Below are 21,975 nucleotides of genomic sequence, written 5' to 3' on the forward strand. Positions count from 1 at the left end.
TGTCCTCTGGCAATTAAATAAAACTAAACCTTTTCTGCTCCTGAGCAAATTCAGACAACACCCCCTTTCGTCCAAAGCACAGGCTCTGGCAAGAGCTTGGCAGAGGCACAGCTGGCTCAGCACACTGACCCCCACGCTTGCTGCTTGAGCTCTTAACCTACAGCGCTCTGAAGCCTTCCTGAGAATGGCAGGGTCCATTTGCTTGCGTTTAACCTGCTGCTCCTCGAGTCTGGGCAAGTGGTTTATTCTCCGAGAGAAACACAAGGGCCTTGCAGACAGCAAGGGCATCAGGAAGCCCTCGTGCAGTTCCTTGTCCTGAGTAAACAGTGCCCGTTTGTGGCACATCCAACGCTGCAGCCTCGTGCTCATCTCCTTGTGGGCTCTCTCAGGTTTCTGCTTTTGTGCAGCTTCCCACAGACTGACTTCTACCCAGTAAGAAACTGGACCATCTCTTGGGAAAGGAAAAAGAAACTCCCACAGCAGCAGCTGCCCAGCCTGCTGGGGGGCGGGTATTAGAGTCACTAAGCTGACTGGCACTTTTAATGTTCCTTTTACGCTCCCCTGGGGTTTGCTTTTAAAGACGATTTATGTGGGTGTCAAGTGAAGTGTATTGGGTCAGGCCCATCACCTCCTTCATCCTGGAGAAGTGCCCGAGAAGAGCCAGCCCTGTCTAGCCCAGAAGCTCTTCCCTGTAAACCTCTATTATCAGCTGCATCTCTCCAGCCCTCGAGTGAGCAGTCAGCTCCCGTGGAGCTGATCCACCCTCTGTGCATGAAGGCCTCCACCTCCAGCAGCAGTCAGCAGCTCTGAGAGCCCCCGTGGCAGAGTCCGGGGCCACGGCAACTAGGACAGCTCGAAGCCAGTGTTCATGCTGATCGCGTAGCGCAGCTTCTCCCGCAGGATGCTCTTCTTGCTGTAGTTGGGAAGCTTGAGGAGGTTGAAACACGTAGAGGAGGTTGGGAGACGCCCGCCTGGCTCTTTCTTGCGGATTGTGAAGAAACCCCGTAGCACACTGCCCAGCGTGTCACCAGTGTCCTGGAACAGGGCAGAAATACATCACCCTTGCACTTCTCTGCTGTGCTACTCCCAAGCAGGGTGTCTATACACCGGGCAGAGGTGCTAACACAGAACCCCATCTGCTGGGAACGCGGAGAGACAAACCTCAAAGCCCTGTCCCCCAAAACAGCTAGAAAGGAGCTTCTCTTGTAACTACAACTGCCATTACACATGCAGGGTCCGTCACAGGGTGCACAGGGGAACAGGATCAGAGGCACAGGGTGGTCCCGAGGAGAAAACACAGCCCTAGAGACAGGCAATAAGAGCCCAAGTGCTGCTGTGTGTGGGAGGAGGTAGGTGTAGCCATCCATATGCATCCTGTTAGCATAAGGTTGTTTTCGTCTTGCCCTATAGAGCATATATCTTTATGCTTTATTGTTTCCTGGTCAGACACAGATGAGGAAGCTGGGCACGAAGGAGGCCTGACAGAAGCCTGGCAGGGAATGCAAGAGACATGAGCAAAAAGGTTGCCTACCTGATCGTCAGAGACTTCCACACAGCGGATGGAAAAAGGAGGCTTGAGGTAGGCAAAGCCCAAAAGCGGAGGCCTGGAGCAGCTGGTAACAAACTGGAAAAGTGACGGACAGTGAAAGACAGCAGCAGCGAGAGCAGCCTGCCTACAACGCACACGCGGCTAACGCAGTCACAGCAGACAGCTGCTTGGACTGGCATTTGAGCACCCCCCAGTACAATACTGCTGAGCTTCAGCACACAGCTCTGCTAGCCCTTGAAAACTGCCATCTATGCAAGACTATTCGTGGTGACACAAGAGCATTTACAGGAACTCTGCTCCCAGGGTTGCCCCCCTGCTGGGGAGCGGGATGTTGATTTTAAGGCGGCAAGCATTCCAATACTCCTTCCAGTAGCGCAGAAAGCACCCAGATAGCTCGAGAACACCACTGCCTAAATCGCAGGTTGGTTTGAAATGACAGCATTTACCTTGAGAAACATGGCTCTCTCCTCAGGGCTGAAGTCATTGGCTAGAATGTCCCACAGCCAGATAATGACCCGGTGACTCCCATGGAAGCCCCCATAGTACACTGTGTGTTTTCTGGGGAGAGAAAGGTTGCGACAGGCTTGTGTCCCACTGCAGCAGGAGGGTCACAGCTGCCAGCTGACAAGTGCTGGAAGGATCAATACCTGCCAAGAGTCAGGGTTCACTGCTACAGCAGACACTACCAGTACTCAGGCCCCACCAATGCCTGCTGGGCACTTGATCAGAGAAAAAGGAAGGGCAGAAAGAAATTCTCCTCTCAGAGGAAGAGACCCTCTCCGTTCATTAGTACTTTGTCCAAATTAGCTTCAAGGAACATGCTCTTCAGCTCCATTCGTTTCTGTCAGCTCCTCAAATTTCAATTAAGAGGAGCAGAAAGTTGTGAAAGAGTCAGCCTCCTGCAAACCTCCAAATAGCTATATAATAAAATGGCTTGGTTTGCTGAGTGAGAAGACCAGCAGACCAAGTTGCTCACTTACTTTAAGTCCTCAAGGTCAATCTCAGCATTGTCACCGGAGATCAGCCGCTGCAACTCTGGTGCAGAAAACATACGAATCCATTCAGGCTTAATGATCGACCTGAATCCACTGATGAGTGCTGCTGTCTGACTCTTGATTTGCGTGTGCATCCGGAAGTGAGCCATGAGATGGATGTAGCTGATCCTGTGTGTGTGACGGGGAAGGTGGCAGTGAGGGAGCTGGAGCAGCAAGGAACAACCACCTTCCCGGTGCAGGAACAAGGTTGCTGACCTGTCTCTCCAGCCCAAAAGGGACTAGCACTGCCTGGAGATGCATTATACACTTTCCCCTCCAGGGCTCTGCTCTTTATTTCAGCAGAAAGAGCTGTTTTTGTGCCCAGACTTTGCCCCCCACAGCCCATCTCTGGGACTGTCTGCTCATTTCTTCGAGCTTCTTCCCAGCCCAGGGACTAGCTGGCTCTAGTAATCACTTGATCAACCTTGGTCGGACAGCAGCTCACAGAGGGGAGCATGCGTTCAACTCCTCTTTAAAGGATCAGATACCCAGTCACAGGCACTTCTCTAGCTTTCAAAAACAACTATCTGGGCTCTGATGCCAGCTGCACCGAAAACCATGGCCAGAGAATCAACACACCAAAAAACACTTAGGAGATTTCCACCTTCATCCCAGGAGCATGGAAGAGGTGCACAGTTTATTAGAGGGAGGCACCATCAGGCTTCCTCTTCTCATCAACAGTCAAAACAAGCGAGCTTGCTGATTCTTCTTCACCAGCTCCTAGGCAGACACCACCACAATCACATTGACTGGGTTTCCAGCTAGGCAACCTCGCTCCACCATTAACAGACAGAACTGTTTCTGGGTTGCTTCCACTTACAACACTTCTCCTGCTCCCTCCCAACTACCCATTTGTGTGCACACCTGCACAAAAGCTTCAGAGCTTCTGCTGTAAGTAGAGCAACATACAGGACTTTCAACTTTCTCCCTGAGCTGATTTTTGACAAGCAGAGAAAGAACCTTTCAAATGCAAACTCCCTGGTCAGAGCTCAAGAAGGGAAAAGACTGGGAACATCAGATTGCAGAGCACGACTAACAAAGGCAAATCCTCAGGTAGGATCCAGCTTTCACTTGCCATTAAAGAGAACAACCCGCAGATTACCAGTTCAAACACACATCTGCTTAATAGATATTTTATCCAGCTTTTATGATCACTGAAGGGTATAGGGAAGAAAAAAAAAGAAAGAAGGGAACAAAAAGGTGGGTTTGGTTTTCAGGCTCTGGAGTTGACATTTACAATAACTATCTAAAAGCCAGTTATCTGTGAAAATAGCTACAGGGCTCGGTGTCTCCTCTGATTTCCTGTGTCTAAAGTACGACTGTCGACTACATTTGAATTCACCACCGTCTCTTCTGAAGAACAGTGCTTTATACAACTGCCACATGTTATCATTCTGAGAAGATCTGTCTGCTCCAAGGTGTCTTTGAGCATCTGTGCCCTCTATGTTCACGACTGTGTGCCTGAATTGCTTTGAATCCATCTGTCTGTATCTATCACCATCATTAAATCCTGCAGAATCTCACAGACTGTGTGTCTTTGACCTCAGAAGCGCTGTTTCAAGAAGTAAATTGTCAATTTTTATTTTGCAAATCAAATTTAATACAATTTCTGCCGATGAACTGTAACCAGTAAATTCTATTAAGATATTTATGTGCTCCTTCTACTCCAATCTATCTCAATTCATTCCAGATGCAAGCCCAAGGAACTAGGACAAAGTATTTTGCAGTCATGACCTTAAAAATCTAATTGCTATACTTACTTATTTTCATTGGTAACGGGAATGGTCTTCCCTCCAGGAACAAGTTCATGGCAAACAAGCTGAGGGAAGAAATTATTGTATTTCTAATTACTGCCTGGAACCACAATGGAAAGAAATGCCATGCTAAGCTGTTACCTCCCCATAAAACATTTATTTTTACAATAAAACAATAGGATTTAAAATTTAAGTAATAACCCTGCTTCTGCCTTGAACCACTTTCACTTAGCTACTAACATAGTAATTGAACAGTAGGGAACTCTGACTCTCCCACCAGTGGAGCCAGCCCTTCTTCAAAGAAGCTTCCTCTCTAGGCTGATCCATCACTGCTGAACCGCACACAAATCAATTCAAAGAGCCCTGGGGGACTGTCACAATCCCAGAATCCAGAGGCTGAACAAGCTCAGAGTCTTTGCATAGCTCAGTCTAACAGCACAATCCAAAGCTGTCTGCTCCACAGATCTCATCTGGGGCCACCTGAGTGACAGAGCTCCCTGGAGCTCCCTGTCCCTCAAGCTGGGCACTCAAGGCATGCAGCGGAGAGCGCTCAGAAAGTGAGACAGCTGGGAAGTATCTCCTCCCTGCCAGGCCAGGGCCTGGTGCTCAGCTGACAGCGCTGTTCAGACACAGCAGCAGGGACCCTCTAGGTGCTTGCTACAGCAACAGAGTCATGACTCATCTTTGCACCAAGAGGCAGAAAGTCATTGTTCACATCTTACAGTGGCCTCTGTGCTTCAGTTCCAGGTAACTTCCAAGGTCAGAATGGAGCCCCGCACCGGGAACGAGCTCAGCTCCTCTGTGCCCAACACGCTGCAGTAGCTAGCAGGGACGCACATGTTCATGAACCACAGGGTTACCCCACGTGGCTGCTTCAGCATGGCCAAAGCACAAGGCAATCAGCAGTCCCCCGGTTTATTTTGAAATTTTGAGCACTGCAGCCTTCAACGTCTTACTGCTGGGCTCTCATATGCTGTTTCCTACCTTCATTTTTAAGGCTGGAAAAAACCTCAAGGCTGAAACCTCAGCAATCCTGAGGCAGCAGCAAAGTGTTCAGCCCACCACGCAGCGGACACAAGCGCTCCCCCGCGCAGAGCAGGGCTGTATCAGTACTTAGCTGTCTTCACGTTCACCCTCACAGCTTTGCAGGTGTAGTCACACTGCTATTGCTGCCATCAGTTGTATGCAAGCTAGTTCCAAACCAGCCAGCTTAGGAGTAAGAAATTGCAGCATGCAAAGCTCTCAAGGACAGGCTGCCCTAGATAAACACTGCATGACTTAGCGGTCCCCGAGCTCTGTGCCACTGGATCTATACTGCTAACAGGCTTAGCATTAGCTGGGGTGTCCCCACAGAATTTGCAGCAACAACAGCATACACAGACAGTAAAGGCATTTTTATCTTAGCTATCTATATTTTCCAGCTATGCACACACAGCATCACAAGGCACGAGATACAACCAAGAACCTTAAAGCCTTCATAAGGGACTGACAAACCGCCTTTTCTTCTCAGGGCCAAGAGACCTCCTGACACACTTAAAGTTTCTCTGATGGAAACAGCTACGTTTAAAGAAAAGAAATTCCTCCCTAGTCACACAGATTCTTCTTTTTAAAAGGGGAAAACCAGTTATGCAGGGAAAGCAAAAAACAACGTTTTTCAGCTAGAAAAGAAAAATTCCTGGCACTAGAAAAATTATGGGTCAGAGGGCAACTTTTTGTGGAAAAAGCTGTTCTCTGTCCACAGCTAAATATCGAACGAAGCTGCAGAATCCTATGGCTGAGTTCAAAGAACCTCTGAAGCTGAGCCAGCCTTTTAGCACAGGTTGGGTTTTTTTTTTTGGTAAAAGGAGAACAGAGCTAAGCCCTAACCACAATCAAACACAAGGTCATTTACTAGCCAGTACTGTCAGGATTCTTGTTCAGATGGGCCACACAGAGCATCCGCCTGCCATATTTAGAAACACAGGCACCAGAGTAAAAAGCACTCTGTGTAGCATGAGCTTGGACAGACTGCCTGACTTTTAGATGCTCAAGACCAGCTCTCAGAAAGCTCAGCAGAGAATAATAGCTGTCTTCTGCTGGCAAGTCAGACTGCAGGTGTATTCCTCTGCTCTAAGGACACTAATAAAAGCTAGGACACCTCTGCTCAGGAGTCAAACTTAGTTCTGCTGCCAACTGCTTATATTCACAATCTGCCACTTCTGGCACCACAGGCTTTCCCCCAGCAATGGGCAACAACCCTCAGGATCCCTCTTAGTGCTTCAAAGACTCTTCCTGGTAGCATCAGCCAGACAAGCAAGGGAGACATTCCCAGGCGGAGCAGCCAGGCTCTAACCAGGAGATAGCGACTGCCTGAGCCCGGGCTGTGGACTATCAGTGCCCAGAACTCTGCTCGTCGCCACCTAGCATGAAGAGGGTGTTTGCAACCAAGCAGAAGTAAGGTCCACCACAGTCACTGAATAAAAACCTACCTGACCCATCACATCTTCATCGTAAGACAGCGTTAAGCCCAAGTCACTGATATCACCATCATAACGCTAGAGGAACAACAGAGAAAGGGAAAGAAGGTCGGTGTTTAGTAGCAGGAACAGCAGCTCTACATTGTTGTATTACTCTTCCAATAAGTGATCCCCAGCAGGCACGAGGCACCAAAGACTAACAAATGCATGAGTTACTCTGTGTTGTGGGGAGACTGCACAAGAGCTGAGGCTAAAACCTGGGATTTCCTCAATTGCCAGTTCCAGGTTTACACCTTCAAACTCCTTTCTCATCCCTGCTTGCCCCAGTGAAAACACAGGACAGCCACCCGCCAACCTGCTTCAGAATCACCAGTTACTTCCAGGGTGTCTTTAAAGATGATCAGTACCCCAAAGGCATTTGACAATCTAGCACTTCTAGCAGCAGCCAGTGATAAGGGAGTTGAACAACAGGAAAAGTAACGCTCAAACCTTAATTGAAGTGAGATTTTTATAGAACTCTGAGTCCAAAGAGGGAAGTTCATCTACGGAGCTGTAGAAGACACTGTGGTGGTGCCCAAGTAGCTGACTCAAAAAGAAGGAAGCAAATGGTACATCCACAACTATTCCCTACAGACAACAAGAATGCAAAGGTAAGGTCCTGCCGCAGAACTTATGTGCAACATCTCTGGTTACCTACAAGGCCTGCAGGCAGATCATGTGTTGTGGAACAAGTGCAAAGATGCAAGACATTGCAATCAGCTAAGAAAACCACATCCTCTTAAAATCCATTAATTAGCAGAGCAGGTGCAAAAAGGCAACAGGGGAACGCCATGTTTCCTTTAAAAGAACTACTTTACATGGAGAGGGTCATTCTGTCATTCCATCCTCCTTTTAGCCACATGTCCCCTTAAGTAAGGTGCAATGGATGTAAGGTGTAACACCAAAATAATAGATTATTCCAGCTAGTGTCCTCAGCACTAAGAATAATCAAGGTATGTCCCAGTTTTTACCTCCAAGATTACTTTTAATACATGCCTGAAGAAGTGCCAGACTGTTTTTCAAACTCCCCTCTTCAGTAACACTTCCCCAAGCATATGACAGATGCTCTCAAAGGGAAGGGGCACCATCACAGAACTGCACCTGAACAGTGACAATATCCTAATATGGTACTTGTGGCTCACCTCATATACAGCCTTCCCAAGCATCTTCCCCACAAACTCAAAGAGCTGCAGGTAGTTCTCATGAATGTAGGATGTTGGGGACGGATACAACCTCTCGTCACCACTGGTTGTCTGCACGCAGAGATAACAGCACAGTGAGCCAGTCTGTTTCTCTCTGCAATGGGTCATCATGGCCAGCATCTGCAGCCCTGCGTCATACCTTGAACAAGTTGAGTGCAGGGTCAAACACCTTCTTTATTATCTCTTCCAGAAACTCTTTGAAGACACCATCTTGATCAATACCAGCCTCATCGACACCCAGGTCATTCACAAACTTCACTCTGATCACTCCCTTCATGGCATTCTGGGAAAGCTGCCGTAGCTGTTCATATCCATCCTACACAGACCAGAAGAGCCAGGGGACAATCATACAGGAAGACATGTGAAACACTCATGCAGACATGCAGCAGAGACATAAGACAGATAAACCACAGAAACCTGCCTTTGTCATTGAATTTTGTGTTCAAAAAGACAGCGTTTTTTCTAGTTAAAACTCTAGGTTTGTAGCAGTCTGAACTGAACTAAGGTGCAGCATTTCCCTGTATCATCACTTCACACAAAAGCAGACAGAACTGGCACTGGGTCCCTCAGCACTCACAGAGAAGGTGAAAACATATTCACATCCCATATTCTTGTCAGGCCAAGCTACCAGCTTGTGGGTTTGGCTTTTGCAAGCTAGGTCACTCACCTCCAGCATACGTGAGCGGCGGATAGTGATGTGTGTGACATGAGGTGATGCAGAGCTGGTTTCGACCAGCCCAAGCTTCTCCTTCTCCTTTGTAACCATGTTTCGGAAAAGCAGCACCCTCTTAAAAAGAAAAGAAATGTGAGTCTTCATCCACAAGGATCTTCCAGTGCAGCAGGGCTTTTGGATGCTCCTGACGCACGCCCAGAACTAGCTCTTGGTTGTCCTGTTCCCAGCTAGGCCCAATGATGCCACTGTCACCTACTCACTAGAAACAGTGGGATCTGCCTCCTTGTTCCCCTGTGGGGCAGAGAAATCCTTGAAGCTCTGCTTTGGGAGGGACAGGGTACTGACAATATTGAAAACAAAAGCACTTTTCCTGTCACCACATAAAAATCTGTTATCTCTGCAGATTTTGCTACCTGCAGAAAGACACCCTACTTTTTTCTCCAAAGCCACGTCATGCACTGCTGGATGACTCTATGCAGCTGCCCACACAAATAATCCCTCTCTCAATGAGAGAGATCAAGACAGTTTAGAGGAAATACACTGGGGAGAGTCGGGGGCAAGGAGAAGACTTTTAACTGGCATTTCAACACAAGCTCCGTGTCACAAAATGCTCAAGACACATATCCCTTCCATCCCAGGCCACTGGCTTTTCAGCCTCCATCCTCTGCCCCTGCCCCACTCACGTTCTTGTGGGGAATGACATGCGGGATGTACTGCAAGAGCAGCTGGGCTCGTTTCTTGTCCTTGTCCAGCTCCTGGAAGAGCACGCTGGGTTTGAGGTCCCTTACAAAGAAAGGCACAGATTCAGAGATCCCTGAGAAACGCCCAGGTGTGGTAAATAGCCAGGGGTAGGAGAAAAAGGAAACCTGTAATGATTTCAAAGATGACTTAAGTGCCCAGGTATACACATCTAAGAAGGCCAGAGACAATCAAGCTGTTAGGTGCTGAGTCATTTTTAAAGCATCACCCTCCATGAGCAGCAGCTAATCCTTACACCACAGAAACACAACAGGAGAGCTGTCCTTAAATGCAAATATAGGGAGCAGTTCTGACCTCGATCTCACAGGCAGAACGAGAGGCGCTCAATTTACAGTAAGGGATCCCAAACCAGCCACCCTCAGGGAACTGGTGCACTGGGACGAGCACACAGCTGCACACGATTCTTGCCTTGAGCTGGACTCTTACTTGCGTAACCAGTGATCCTCGGGAGCAAAACGCCTGCGGCAGTCCCTTTCATACAAGACCATGAGCCAGCCATGGACAGAATGAAACAGCTCCAGGGTCTCCCCTCTGGCATTCTCTGAACAAAAGGAACAAAGCAAGTAGCAATGTCCAGGCACCTTAGGTAACTGGAGTGTCCAAGAGCAACAGGTGATCATCTGCCCCACACTAACAGGACAGTTGTATTTCTCCTAACCTCCACTGCCTTCAGAGGGAGGGAAGAGATTTTTGTGCCTCCCCGAAGAAGACAGACACTCTCTTCTTTGACCATAGTGAAAAAACTCTTAGCCACAAAGCCATCTGAGTCAGCTCCAGCTGAGCCATCACAACAGAAATAGACTATCTAATTGCCAGAATTGAGCTGTACCCAAATTATACCAGCACATAGATCAATACTAGATATCTACAGAGACCCTAGCAAGCCTGCTCTGCTTTGTCAGAGCACTATATTACATTCTTATCTACATGTCCCAGTCATGCCAAACTTAGTCTCTGGCCAAAATCAACATGCCTACCATGTCTGTTACACAAATTCTTATTGGAAATAGAAAAGTGCACTGTATTTGGTGCCAAGTGCGATAGTGGCATCTGGACACCAAAGGACTGGGACATATTCTCATGCCACACAATGTAGTATAGGTTTTTGTGCAAAGTAATAATTAGCAGAAGCTTCAAATTCCAAAATTAGTGCCATTCGTTGTTCTAATAGTAACATCAACTCAAGCTACTAAAAGGACTTACCTACAATTCCATCCCAGATCATCTTAAATACAAAGGAATTCAGAAAAGACGAGATGGTAACAAGCTCTTCCAGTTTGAATGAGATCTGCTCTTCATAGACTTCTATGTCATCAAGAATCCTATCAGAGAAAACAAATGCAAATGCACAAGTGTAAATTTAATTCCCTTTTGAAATTTTCATAAAGGCACATTATCCTTCAGCAGCAGCTCTTATTCTACGACAACTGACACCCACGAGGATCTAAAGTCATAAACAACTAAACCTTATTTATTGATTTTAATCGATATCTGATCCTAACAGAAGACAGCATGAAACATCTGAGACACAAGCAAAGCCAGTATTTCATAGTTTAAAGGACCTCTGCACTCATGCCCAAGAAAACCTTTTCATCATTCAAGCCAAGAAAACTGTCTCCACAGACCAGCAAGGGCAATTTTCCACCCCCTCTCCCATTCTCTTCGTTGTGCAAGTCTGAGTGAGGCAGCAAAGGAGCTGTAAACAGCAGCATGTAAGCTGGGGAGCTTTCTTGCCGCAGTATTATACCATTTTTCCTCAAAGCTTATCTGGACTCATTGAAGCGTTTGCTTTGGACCGACACAACTGTCGTCTACAAGCAATATAAGAAATGTTTCTCTCCCCTCACTGGACAGTGATGTAATATTTTGTTACCAGTTCAGCCAGCTGTATGTTCCTGAAGCAGCACATGGCTGAGAGGGAAAGTCCTTTTGCAGTCCTTTAACTTCTTAGGACTATCTAAAAAGCTTGCTGCTTTACTCTGACTACTTACCTTTACGTGAAGGCAGCAGTACCTTAACTACTCCTCTTGAAACTTAAGGAACACAACAGCTTCATGTTACAAATCTAGAGAGCACCCTCTGCTTGCTACCTACGTGATAAGGTGGCGGGAGCAGTCACAGAAGAGCATCAACATGGCCAGCAGCCTCTTGGATTCCTCCGTATCATTATTCAAGCACTCCAAGAAGAGTTTTAACCCACCCTGTGGTCCCAGCTCACAAATAAAAGCCCATAATTTGGGCAACAGATCATCCAGGTAAGTGAGGCCTAGCAATGGAAAAATATAAAGCATACTCAGTAAAGCGTGTTCTGCCTGCTTGTTCATGCAGGCTCAAAGAGATGAACATGACTTGGAGCTGAAAGAGCCTTTTGCAAAGCACCACTTTACTTGAAGGGAACATAATCATCACATTTGGCTCCCAAGCCTGTCTGCATTAACAGGAGGGGTACAATCACTGGGAAAGCAGAAAAAAGCTTTTAAAGAGAGATTAATCGTTTGCACATCTGAAGCCCTTTCCTGCTAATTATTTTGCAACTTTAGAAAAGAACTCATTCTTGTGATCCAATCATTATTACAGCCATCTTAGAGATGAGAACACAAAGAATGGAGTTGTACCTGTGGTCACCACTATAGCCACAAACAAAGCATCCAAGGCTCTGGACTCATTCCCCTGCTCTAGCCACTAGACCAAAACAGTGCTTATCTCCTCCTCCATCCCTTTCTGAGACAGGTAATTTGTTCTTAAGATGTATGAAAGCATTCAGTGTTTGCACCACAAAGATTAATATTGCTAGGCTTCTCAAAAACACTGACTCAGTCTTAAGTTTGACATGGAGTAAGCAAGGTTTCATTATAGGAAAACTTGCTTCAATTTGTATTCTAGAGAGTTAATGCTTGATAAAGAAGTGATGAATGTTATTGATCAGATGTATGATTCAGGATGGAACAAGCCTTCCACGCAGCCAGTCAATAAACCCTTGTCAGTAATAAAACTACCAACAAGTCAACAGAATTTAATAAGAAAAATCTATTTTTTTTGTCCACATTTTAAGTGATTTGAAAAGCACAGATGTGCCCTGACCTGTGAGTATCTGCAGACGGATCTGCGTTAGTGTTGTAAGTGTGGTTTGGTACAGGACACAGATACTGCACACCTTCTGCACTTCTGCCGAGTCCACTCGCTTGCCCCCAACAGGCTTGAGAATGTTGCGAACAGACGCAGACTTCTGGAAAGCTCTCTTGAAAAGATCTGGTGACAGAGAAGTACATGAGACGTTGGGTCAGGAGACAGAAGTACTATTCCAAACCATTTCTTATTCTCAGCCACTTGGCAGCCAGGCGATAAAGGGGATTTCAGGCAGACTATGTCACTCCACAGACAGTAGGTTTTGGTGGACTTTTCCGGCAGAACACTGTACAGCTGCTAGCAACGCAGACGAATATTTCACTGGGGGCATTACTCCAGAGCTTAAAACCTTACCAGAACTGCAGTAACTAAAGACCATAGCATCTAGTGCTATGGCCAGCAGCTAGAAAATCGCTAGATTACAGCTGTCTTATTCCAAATCCTCCTCTGCAGAATCACCATGCATCACAGGTCCACAAGCCAGCGTCACCTTGCTTTTCACCTGGGAAGCTGGCCTCCCATCTTGCCTTGGGAAGCACTTAAGTTATGCAGCAAGCACTTCAGCTACTTCAGAAACAACGAAAAAAAACCTGCTAAAATAAGCAAATATTTTCACAGCACCAAAGTAAGAGACTTGCTCCAGATCACAGAGGCATTCTGAGCAGGCATTACAAACAGGACAGACCATATCCCCACCTAAGTAGCAGCAGCAAGTAATTACTCAAAGCTTTTAGCATAAGTGGAAGAGTCAAAGCCCTGTGAGTCTGTGAAAGACACATGTACACACACACACACAAAAAACCCCCAACAACCCTCCAGAACTGACTCTTCATAGGAAGGCTGTTCTGAGGGGAAACTGGCTGTGTTGGCAACTGAGCTATTTCCTGATTCTCCAGCAATTTCTTGCTGAGCACATCACTGAAGAGGATGCGGATCATATGGACTCCCCAGAGGTGCTGCAGTTGCTTTGTCAGCAGAGGCATGGACTCATTCAATCTGAAAGACAAGTCAGAGAGACATGTTAGAAGGCAGGCTAGAATAAAACACCAGACCGTGATACTTTGATACATTTAGCTCACAGTCAAAATGGAGTATGCACCCACCCTACAGATGGTCCTCATAGGAAAAGCTGATATACAGGTCCTGTATCGAGTGTGCCAGTACGGCCACTGTTTATCAGTCTAACTGTACTAAATTAATTTCCTCATTTAATAGCCTGTGTATGAATGCAGCAGTTTATATTATGCAGATATAACCTGAAATATCTGAGAAGTTATTCTGAATAGGGTCACACTGTTCATCTCAAAACATAAAACACATTGCAGCATTTAAAAAAAAAAAAAAAAAAGAAAAAAATAGAGAGGCTAAATCATCTATCATGTCCTTCTCACTTACCCATAATCCACAGTCTGTGAAAACCAGCCCAGAACAGGATGCCAGTGAGTGAGGTTGGATTTCTTTTGTGAAACGTACTTCTGGCAGTAGGACAGCATGTGAATGAGCACGCCCACAAAATGAGCTGTCTCCTCCTCAAGAACTTTATCATTCAAGGAGCCCAAGTACACAAGATTACCTGGCAGAATGAGCAGCACAGCAAGACTTAAAAGAGGAAGAGATGCTGTGGGACAGTGGTTACAGACGTAAAAGACAAAATAAACTCACACCACTTTTCAAGCTCAGGAGAGGAATTCTGTGAAGAATGACTATTAGAGGCTGCCCTGCAGCAAGCCATTCCCCGCACACATCAGCCACTAAGGTGGCATGTCACTTTGGCCACCTTCTCATCTGTATCCCACCAACACTTTCTACAAAGTACTGTAAGCTACAGACGATCCATGGTTATTCCCAAGTTCCAACTGTTCCTCTTGTTACTTTTACAGAGATTTGAACTTAAATTTCAGTAGCACATCCATTTAGGGAAGTTAGATTCAAGTCTGCTACACTGCATGACCTTCTCAGAGTCCAAGTGAAAAGCCAGTGGAGATAATACTTCACAGTTTAGGTATGATGACATGTATACAAGAGATCTCTGACCCTCCATTTGCAAGGGCCTTAAACCACGTTTGCAATATCCCCAAATAAATCTCAATTATTATTTAGAAATTATTATTTAAAAATCATCTAAATAAGGATAAAAAAAATTATGAGTTGGAGGCAGCTCTGACCCATGGAGAATGAAGATTTGACTCAAGATTCTCTTCCAAGCACAGTAAAAAAACCCCAAAGTGCTACAGGTGCTTACCCAACAAACAAAGAGTGTGACTTCCCTCTAGGCACACACAGACATCTCGGCATTGTGCTTCACGGCTTAAAAATAGGACGAACTTGCGGAAAAGATCATGAGATTCTATCACTGCCAGACGCTGAAAGACAGAATTTAACTGCCAGTGAGGCTGAGAAGCGCCACACAGAACAACCACACCTGATCTGCCATCAGCAATTCTGATTGTCTTTTCTTTCCAAATAAAGCAGCAAGTTGAGACTGTTGCACTGAAGAGAGTGTTTGACATGAAGCTGGTCTAGGAAATAAGAAACCTTGCAGGTGAATAGTCCATGTTCTAGTTGTAGACAGACCTTTGCAACTGTCTGTGTGCAAGAATACAGAGTGCCCAGCTGGCACAAAACTTGCCTGTCTGCACCAAGCCACACAGAGGAGCAGTCAAATTAAATCAGATTAGTGGACAGCCTACTAGTTACTATCACAGATCCTTTGCCATGCAACAGACTGATTTTTGCTATGGCTCTGTAAATGGTTACAGAAACAGAAGAATAAGGACATGCAAAAATTCAAGTTGTCACACATTTTTATTTCTTATTTATTTATTTATTTTATTTTAGGGCAGTTCAGCCCATCATCCCACTGGTGCCAATAACTTCTGTGGTATTAGAAACCCAGAGTATCTGGAAGGTGTAAGGACCACGTGCTTCCACAACAGAGTGTTGAAACTGGCAAAGAGAGAAACACCAATGCTCAGTTCCAAGAGCTGATAAAATGGAATAACAAGTAGCCTTATGTGATACTCAGTGGATTTTTGGTACTATTACATCACTCACTCACCTCAGGTGTTAGAGTAGCAAGATGAGTCATTATAGCAGGCACAGACATGACATGGATCAGAAATGACCTCAACAGATTGTCTGAAAACTGTGCAGCAACCACAGGGCTACAGAGAGAAAAATACCTCAGTGCCAGTAACTTGACCCAGCAAAGTAAGACATAGCCTTTAACTGAGCCATTCAGTTCCTGGCTGCCGATTCTACCCTCATCAAGAAGCATCACTGGAAAAAGAACGTTCACTGACACTTTTCTTATTATAGCAAGTTCACAAAGTAACCCATGACTCAAAGAAATAGAAGCCAAACAGTTCATGGCATAATGTATTTTTACACAGCCCATCCATACCACCCAGAGCACTATAACCGTTATGTGGTTCATCTCCTAAGTTCTCCTTCTCTCCTCACTACCATGAAGTCAGTAATTAAATGGTGGTTTTCCTTAGGAAGAAGTTAAGTGACATATTCAAGGACATCCGCTTCTACTCTACTGAGCATCACAACCTTATCATCCCAGGTGTGACAGCTATAGGAGGGAAGTGGCACACAATTAACCACCGAGGTCTTAAAAGAATGCTCATTACCGGCTGCAGATTTCCAAAGTGAAGAGCCATGAGCTCAGAGTAACAAGCATACTTTTTTTAAAGAAAACAGACTGAATCATTAGAAAGACCTGCAGCCAGCTCTTGTTTCAGCAACAAAATTTGCCCCTGCAAACTGAGTAACAGGTACAGCTGCATCAGCAGTTCATTGCGAAGAGGCAGAACCATACTGATCTAGAGAACTCCAACCCCTTCTGATGGTTTAACAGACATATATAGATGCTGGACTCTGAACTGAATTGCACTCCAAAGTCTAGGCCCATACTAACACTAATGCCTGACTTAAGACCATTCTGATCTGAAAAAAGGATGACAGGCAAGTGAGTGCCTAAAGCAGCTTCTTTCATCAGGATGATACTCTTAATGGCACAAAGAGACTGGCAAGATGAGAAGACCTCAAAAAACACAATAAAGGCAACTTTGGCTGCATATCATCCCAAGCAGCTATGGCTGCCTTACCGCAATGCAAGAGAGAAGATGGCAGTTAAAGAGCCTTTGGACAAGGAAGGTCTGGATCTTGCCAAGCCATTAGTTAGCAAAATCTGGAATAAAAAAAAAAACAAATGCAAAAAACCACAATAACCCCTGCAGTACTCTGAATAAGATTATGATTACTCCTGAAAGACCTATTTATTTTCAGAGCAGAGAAAAACAACACCACCAAAGCAACCTAAAAATCAGTTACTAGAAGTCATTTGGCAGAACCAGAGGGGCTTCAGGTTAATAATGGCATCACAGAGAAACTGTAATAAAATCAGACACTCTATGGTACTTTTCTCTCTAGGACCTGTACTCAGGGTTCCCAGGCCTTTTAGAATTAACAGGCAAAGCTCATAGCTGCCTGGTAATACCATTCTCATTTAAAAGATTAAAGAAAAATTACATCAGTTTCTTTCCCATAAAGAACAGTACTCAAATCAAATACATACATGATGGCAGCTGTTTGGAAAAATATTCAAGAGTCCTTTCTGTCCATCTCATTATGAGATGATTAAGTAGGATTTAGATACAGCAATAGTGACAAAAAGGAGATGGTGTATTTGGTCTCAATTGCTTTGATGAAAAATATGACCACACACAAATCACCAGTGCTGCCCTAACCCTAACACATCACCACAGAGATCATAAAAGCTTCCTCAGAACAAGGACCACAGCGCAGGACTGGGGCTCATTTTGAATCAAGAGAAGACGTAACTGTATCAGTCTGAGACTGACCTGCAGCACAGAATAAAATCCCTTCTGATTCAGATGTCCCATGATGTTTGCACAGATGTGGTTCATGGCAGGCCTCAGGGTTTCACCTTCCGGGTTAAAACACTCATGTTACTACATCAGCATCACAGTGCCACTCTTTACTTCCTTAAAAACTATAAAACAGTTCATCAATTCATAAGCCCTTCTTGCACAAAGTCCTTGCCCTTATATGCAAAGCCAGCATTTTAGCAGCATTTCACATCAAGTCTTGTTTAAGGTATAAAAGTCATACTTCCTCACAATACTTGTCTACCTTTTCTATGTGTATTTCCTACAAAAACCCAGAGCTACAACCACACTCCATTATCCCCTGAACACTTCCTGTGTGTGAGATTTTGGAGCATTATAAAAACGTTGTAGCTGTTGCTGTTCTAAGGGAAATAGCCTGTCCAATTTCAAGGGAATCCTCACTGCCCAGTCTATGGTTTGTGCAAGCACAGAAGCATAACGAATCTTTGTGGTAAGCATGGGGAGAAGACAAGGTGCAGAAACAGTATTCAGTAGATTTTAATAGCAAATCCCAGATCAGTGGCTTAAAGTATTGAATTGGATGCACCAACCTTTTCCCCGAAGGATTTTCCACGTAGATGTGTCTGTGAAGGTGACAAGCATTGTGAGGTGCAAATTGACCAGTCTGGAGTCTTGTAAGATGTCAGGCTGTGATAACAAACACCAATGTTAATAAACGAACTTAGCTTTGTGCCAAACTACAGAACTGTTAAATGCAGGGAGACAAAACACAAAGAAAATGTTTCTTACCTTAAGTTGCTTGAGAAATTCACAGCAAAACCACAAAATGTCTTTGATCTGTTTGATCCATAAGAGCGTAAGATCCTTGGAGAGTGCCAGTGACACATACCACACCTGAGAAAAGCAGGGTTCACATGGGAGCAGTGATTAGCATTTGTGCTACTGATTGGTAGAATACGGGAAGCTTTGTAACAAAACGACCTCCTCAGTGCCCTGCTTTGCTCAGCAGCAGAACCAAGTTATTTCTCTCCCCAGAATTCACTGGTCAGAGCACACCACCCACCACAGGAAGAAATTGTCCTTTAACTTCTATAGCTGTATACAGAGTAAAAATATCAAAGGAATACTACAGAACTTGCCCAAACTTTCACCATGGAATCTGAGCAGTCTTCAGGGGCTTTTGAAAGCTAAAAATTCAAATATCATCAACCTAAATTCCCACCTATAGAATTAAAATAAACAAACAACCCTCCCACACCCAAACTAAAAAAACATCACCTTGGGCTCATTCTCAACATCCATACTATTAAGAATACACCGGCACAGCTTTTCAAATCTCTGGAGAAAAAAAAAAAGTGGCATTAGTTTTAACTACAGGAAGGGTTATTCTGGAAAAGCACTAGCAACAGCTCAGCAGAGGGAGTAAGGTACCTCTGTAACTACACAACAACTGTTCCAAACATATTCCCCACAGACAGTGCTGACAGCTCCTTCCCCAGGAGTGCATCTACACATCATGCTACAAGTATGCAGAAGAGTTTCCTCCCTGAATGCAGTGCTCATCAACAGGAGGGATTTCTCAGCCTTTCCTGCTAAATTGCATCCCTCAACAGCACAGGCTGAAGCCAGGAAAAGCATCTTCCTGTTGCGGTTCAGCTAGGAGAGCTTAATGCTAACAAGTGTAGCAGTGTGTTCCAAACTCTCCACCATCACGGCTCTCAGCAGAACCTGGTGATCACATCTAGAACTACTTAATCATTATTTCAGTCCAGCTGTATTTGTCATATGCTTGCAAGTTATAAAGCCACTCTGAGCTACAGAATTGGCTGCTGAGGTTATCTTAACTGAGAGCGGTGTCCAGAAATACAGTGGAAGCAAGCACAGCCTAGTCCTCAGCCCAGCAAGGGACTGACTTGCTGCTGGCAGGGGTAGGAGATGAGGAAGTAGAACAGACATATTTCAGCAACGCACCCAATTACTGTAATGCAGAACTTCAAATGGATGCCAGGCACTTAAATTTGTATGTAATATACACTTTTTTTTTGATGCTGTAAATACAGAAAACTGCATTTGCAGTACTTGCACCAGAGTTTAAAAAAAAGTGACCCACCACCGCTGCAATTTAAGTACAGCCTTTCATTTTCCAATTGTTTCCCATATAATTAGCCCTCACAGTTTCCTGGGGCAAATATCATCATTTCATAGACACTACAGCAAAGGGCTTCACTCTGAAACCACAAATTCAGGGCACAGTCAGAAAAGCAGTTGCGATACAAACAGCCTGCACACCACACTCTGCCAGGACAACTCTTTGTGGGCTTGCCACAATGCACCTGCCTGGGGAACTGATGCAGCTGACAAAATCATAAGGCACTGCTCAATTACTGAAGTTGGCATGGTCACCAGGAAAAACATTCATTAAACTATGCCCTGAATACAGAACCGCTACTAAAAAATTCAAGGGTTCTTCTATTTCATTCCTACAGGCAGCTGTCTCCAGGAAGGACTAGGAGACAGAGATCACATTTCTGAAGCCAAAATATATCACGGGAACCTATATGATCATTAGATAACTAATTAAACATATTTAATATGTTAAAATATGTCCTCAAAAGAAGAAAAGCATGTCAGAGTAGCAACCTTACCTCTTTGTCCTCTTTATGATTAAATACAAACAGTAGCTTCCTAGCAATCCTGAAGATAGAAAGAGCACTTCTTTTACTTGAGCCAGATTCATTTCCCCCAAAGAAATCTTCCAGTTCTCTCCTACCAAAGTGGGAAAAATGAGCATTGGTAGTTAAAAATCAAGCACACCTCTCCAGATAGGAGCCAAGCATGGAAGGTAGAATGTCACACACCTTATCTCCCTCTGCAGGCGGCATCGACAGAGAAATCTCCTGATCAAAGCCTGGATCTGGACGGCAGCACGCTCCCTCTCCTTCAGCTCCCTCCGCTCCTCCCGAGCCTGACGTGCTTTGTCGAGGAACTGGGCTTTGGAGGACTGGCTCGCACTGAACATTTTTATAACCTACCAAAATGTAAATTTAAGGAAACAAAGAATCATTGCAGCAAACACCTGGGGAATTAGGAGCAGAGTGGCCAAAACACAGAGGCAAGGGTAATTCTTTACATTACTTCTGAACTGACTACCCGCATCCAACATTTTAACAGAGGAAGGAGAGTATCCAACAGCACTGAAAGAAGTGCGTGCAAAATACAGCCTCGGCAAAGCCCAAGTTACTTGTCAATGGGACTGCAATAAGAAAACACATTGATATCTGAATCATTCCAGCAAAGCCCTCAACCTACTGCGGGCAAGTAGATTTTAAGAACAACAACAGCAACACAGTGTGCTGGCACCACAAAAAGCAACACACAAAAAGCAACACACAAAAAGCAACACACAAAAAGCAACACACAAAAAGCAACACACAAAAGTGTGTTCCACTCCCTGTACTCCAAATCCCCTTTCCAGTCTTAGCTGTTTTCATTTTCTTCTTTGCAGATAACATAGAAGAACAATTCTATAGGCAGAGAGAAAGGCACAAGAGACACTTGGAAGCTAATTTATTGCCACTCAAGAACACAAAATGCACAGAGTCAACAATACCTTTATAAATACTTAAAAATGAACTCACCTGAGGGCTTACTTCTTCAAGAGAAGTGTGCGATAATCATTTATATACAAACATGATCCTCGTCCACTGGCTTCAGGCAGCTCCTGCACAGATAAGCACATTACTTGCAGATGATTTGGGGATTTACTCTTTACCTTTACAGTTCTAAGTCCTTTTGACCAGACTTACCTCTTGTTACACCCTCAAGAAAATGTGAAGTCAGAAAAGCTTCAGGAGAGGAGAAGCAGCACCACCGCTAATTGTCATCACTGGTACATGTAGCTCCTGACAGTTCAGAGTGGGAAAAAACAATCTGATGTGTGACAAAAGCGAAGGCCAGCCTCAAGTGTGCCAGGCCCCTGAGCACCGTCGAGACCTGAGCAGCAGTCACCCCGGAGCGAGTGTTTCCCACTTCCCCAGAGCTGGGGCAGGCCCCACCGTGGGGTCACAAAACAGCCAGCAAAGACCCACACGCCCACCTCTTCACCACGAGACCCCACAGCCCCAAATACCCATCCCAGAACCCCCGCAGCCCCACAGCCACCCCGGGCCCAAAGCGCCTGACGCGCAGCCCACCCCGCCGGGCCCCACCAGCCGCTCCTCACAGTCCCCCGCCCTACAGCCCCCCCCAGACTCTCACCCTTGCCCCGCCGTCGCCTGCGCCACAGCCAGAGGTAGGGCCTGGCCGGGCTGGGCCGAGCGGCCCCGGGGCAGCTCCGTCGCCGCCGAGGCCGAGGCCAGCAGCCCCGTTGCCCGGCAGCCCCCGCCTCGTACCCCGTGTCCGCGCTCCGGGTCCGGCCGGCAACTCGCACTGCCGCTGCCGTTCCGCTCGCCCGCTCGGCGCAGAGAGAACAGCCGGCCTGTGTCTCGCTGCTGCCGTGTAAGT

At 45.6% G+C, this 21,975-nt stretch overlaps 1 protein-coding gene across 2 annotated transcripts; it reads right to left on the reverse strand.

Annotated features, from left to right (window-relative positions):
• Nucleotides 1–843: 843 nt before the first annotated feature.
• On the reverse strand, nucleotides 844–20,491 carry UBE3B (ubiquitin protein ligase E3B; the record flags this gene model as incomplete). Of its 2 annotated transcripts, none has more annotated exons than XM_082007616.1 (26): nucleotides 844–1,035; nucleotides 1,532–1,624; nucleotides 1,996–2,107; nucleotides 2,530–2,712; nucleotides 4,344–4,402; nucleotides 6,806–6,871; nucleotides 7,283–7,420; nucleotides 7,975–8,085; nucleotides 8,174–8,350; nucleotides 8,702–8,821; nucleotides 9,391–9,490; nucleotides 9,893–10,007; nucleotides 10,670–10,788; nucleotides 11,561–11,732; nucleotides 12,548–12,715; nucleotides 13,419–13,588; nucleotides 13,988–14,165; nucleotides 14,835–14,955; nucleotides 15,651–15,756; nucleotides 16,708–16,790; nucleotides 17,464–17,549; nucleotides 18,063–18,159; nucleotides 18,262–18,366; nucleotides 18,751–18,810; nucleotides 20,118–20,238; nucleotides 20,331–20,491. In XM_082007616.1, 26 exons carry the CDS (start codon nucleotides 20,489–20,491, stop codon nucleotides 844–846), a joined length of 3,213 nt encoding a protein of 1,070 aa, XP_081863742.1. The 2 variants fall into 2 exon arrangements, with proteins under 2 accessions (XP_081863742.1, XP_081863741.1); XM_082007615.1 differs by having other exon boundaries at nucleotides 1,996–2,143.
• Between the last annotated feature and the right edge of the window lie 1,484 nt (nucleotides 20,492–21,975).

The sequence above is a fragment of the Phaethon aethereus genome, assembly GCF_964289735.1.
Source record: "Phaethon aethereus genome assembly, chromosome: 17".
Taxonomy (NCBI): Eukaryota; Metazoa; Chordata; class Aves; order Phaethontiformes; family Phaethontidae; genus Phaethon; species Phaethon aethereus.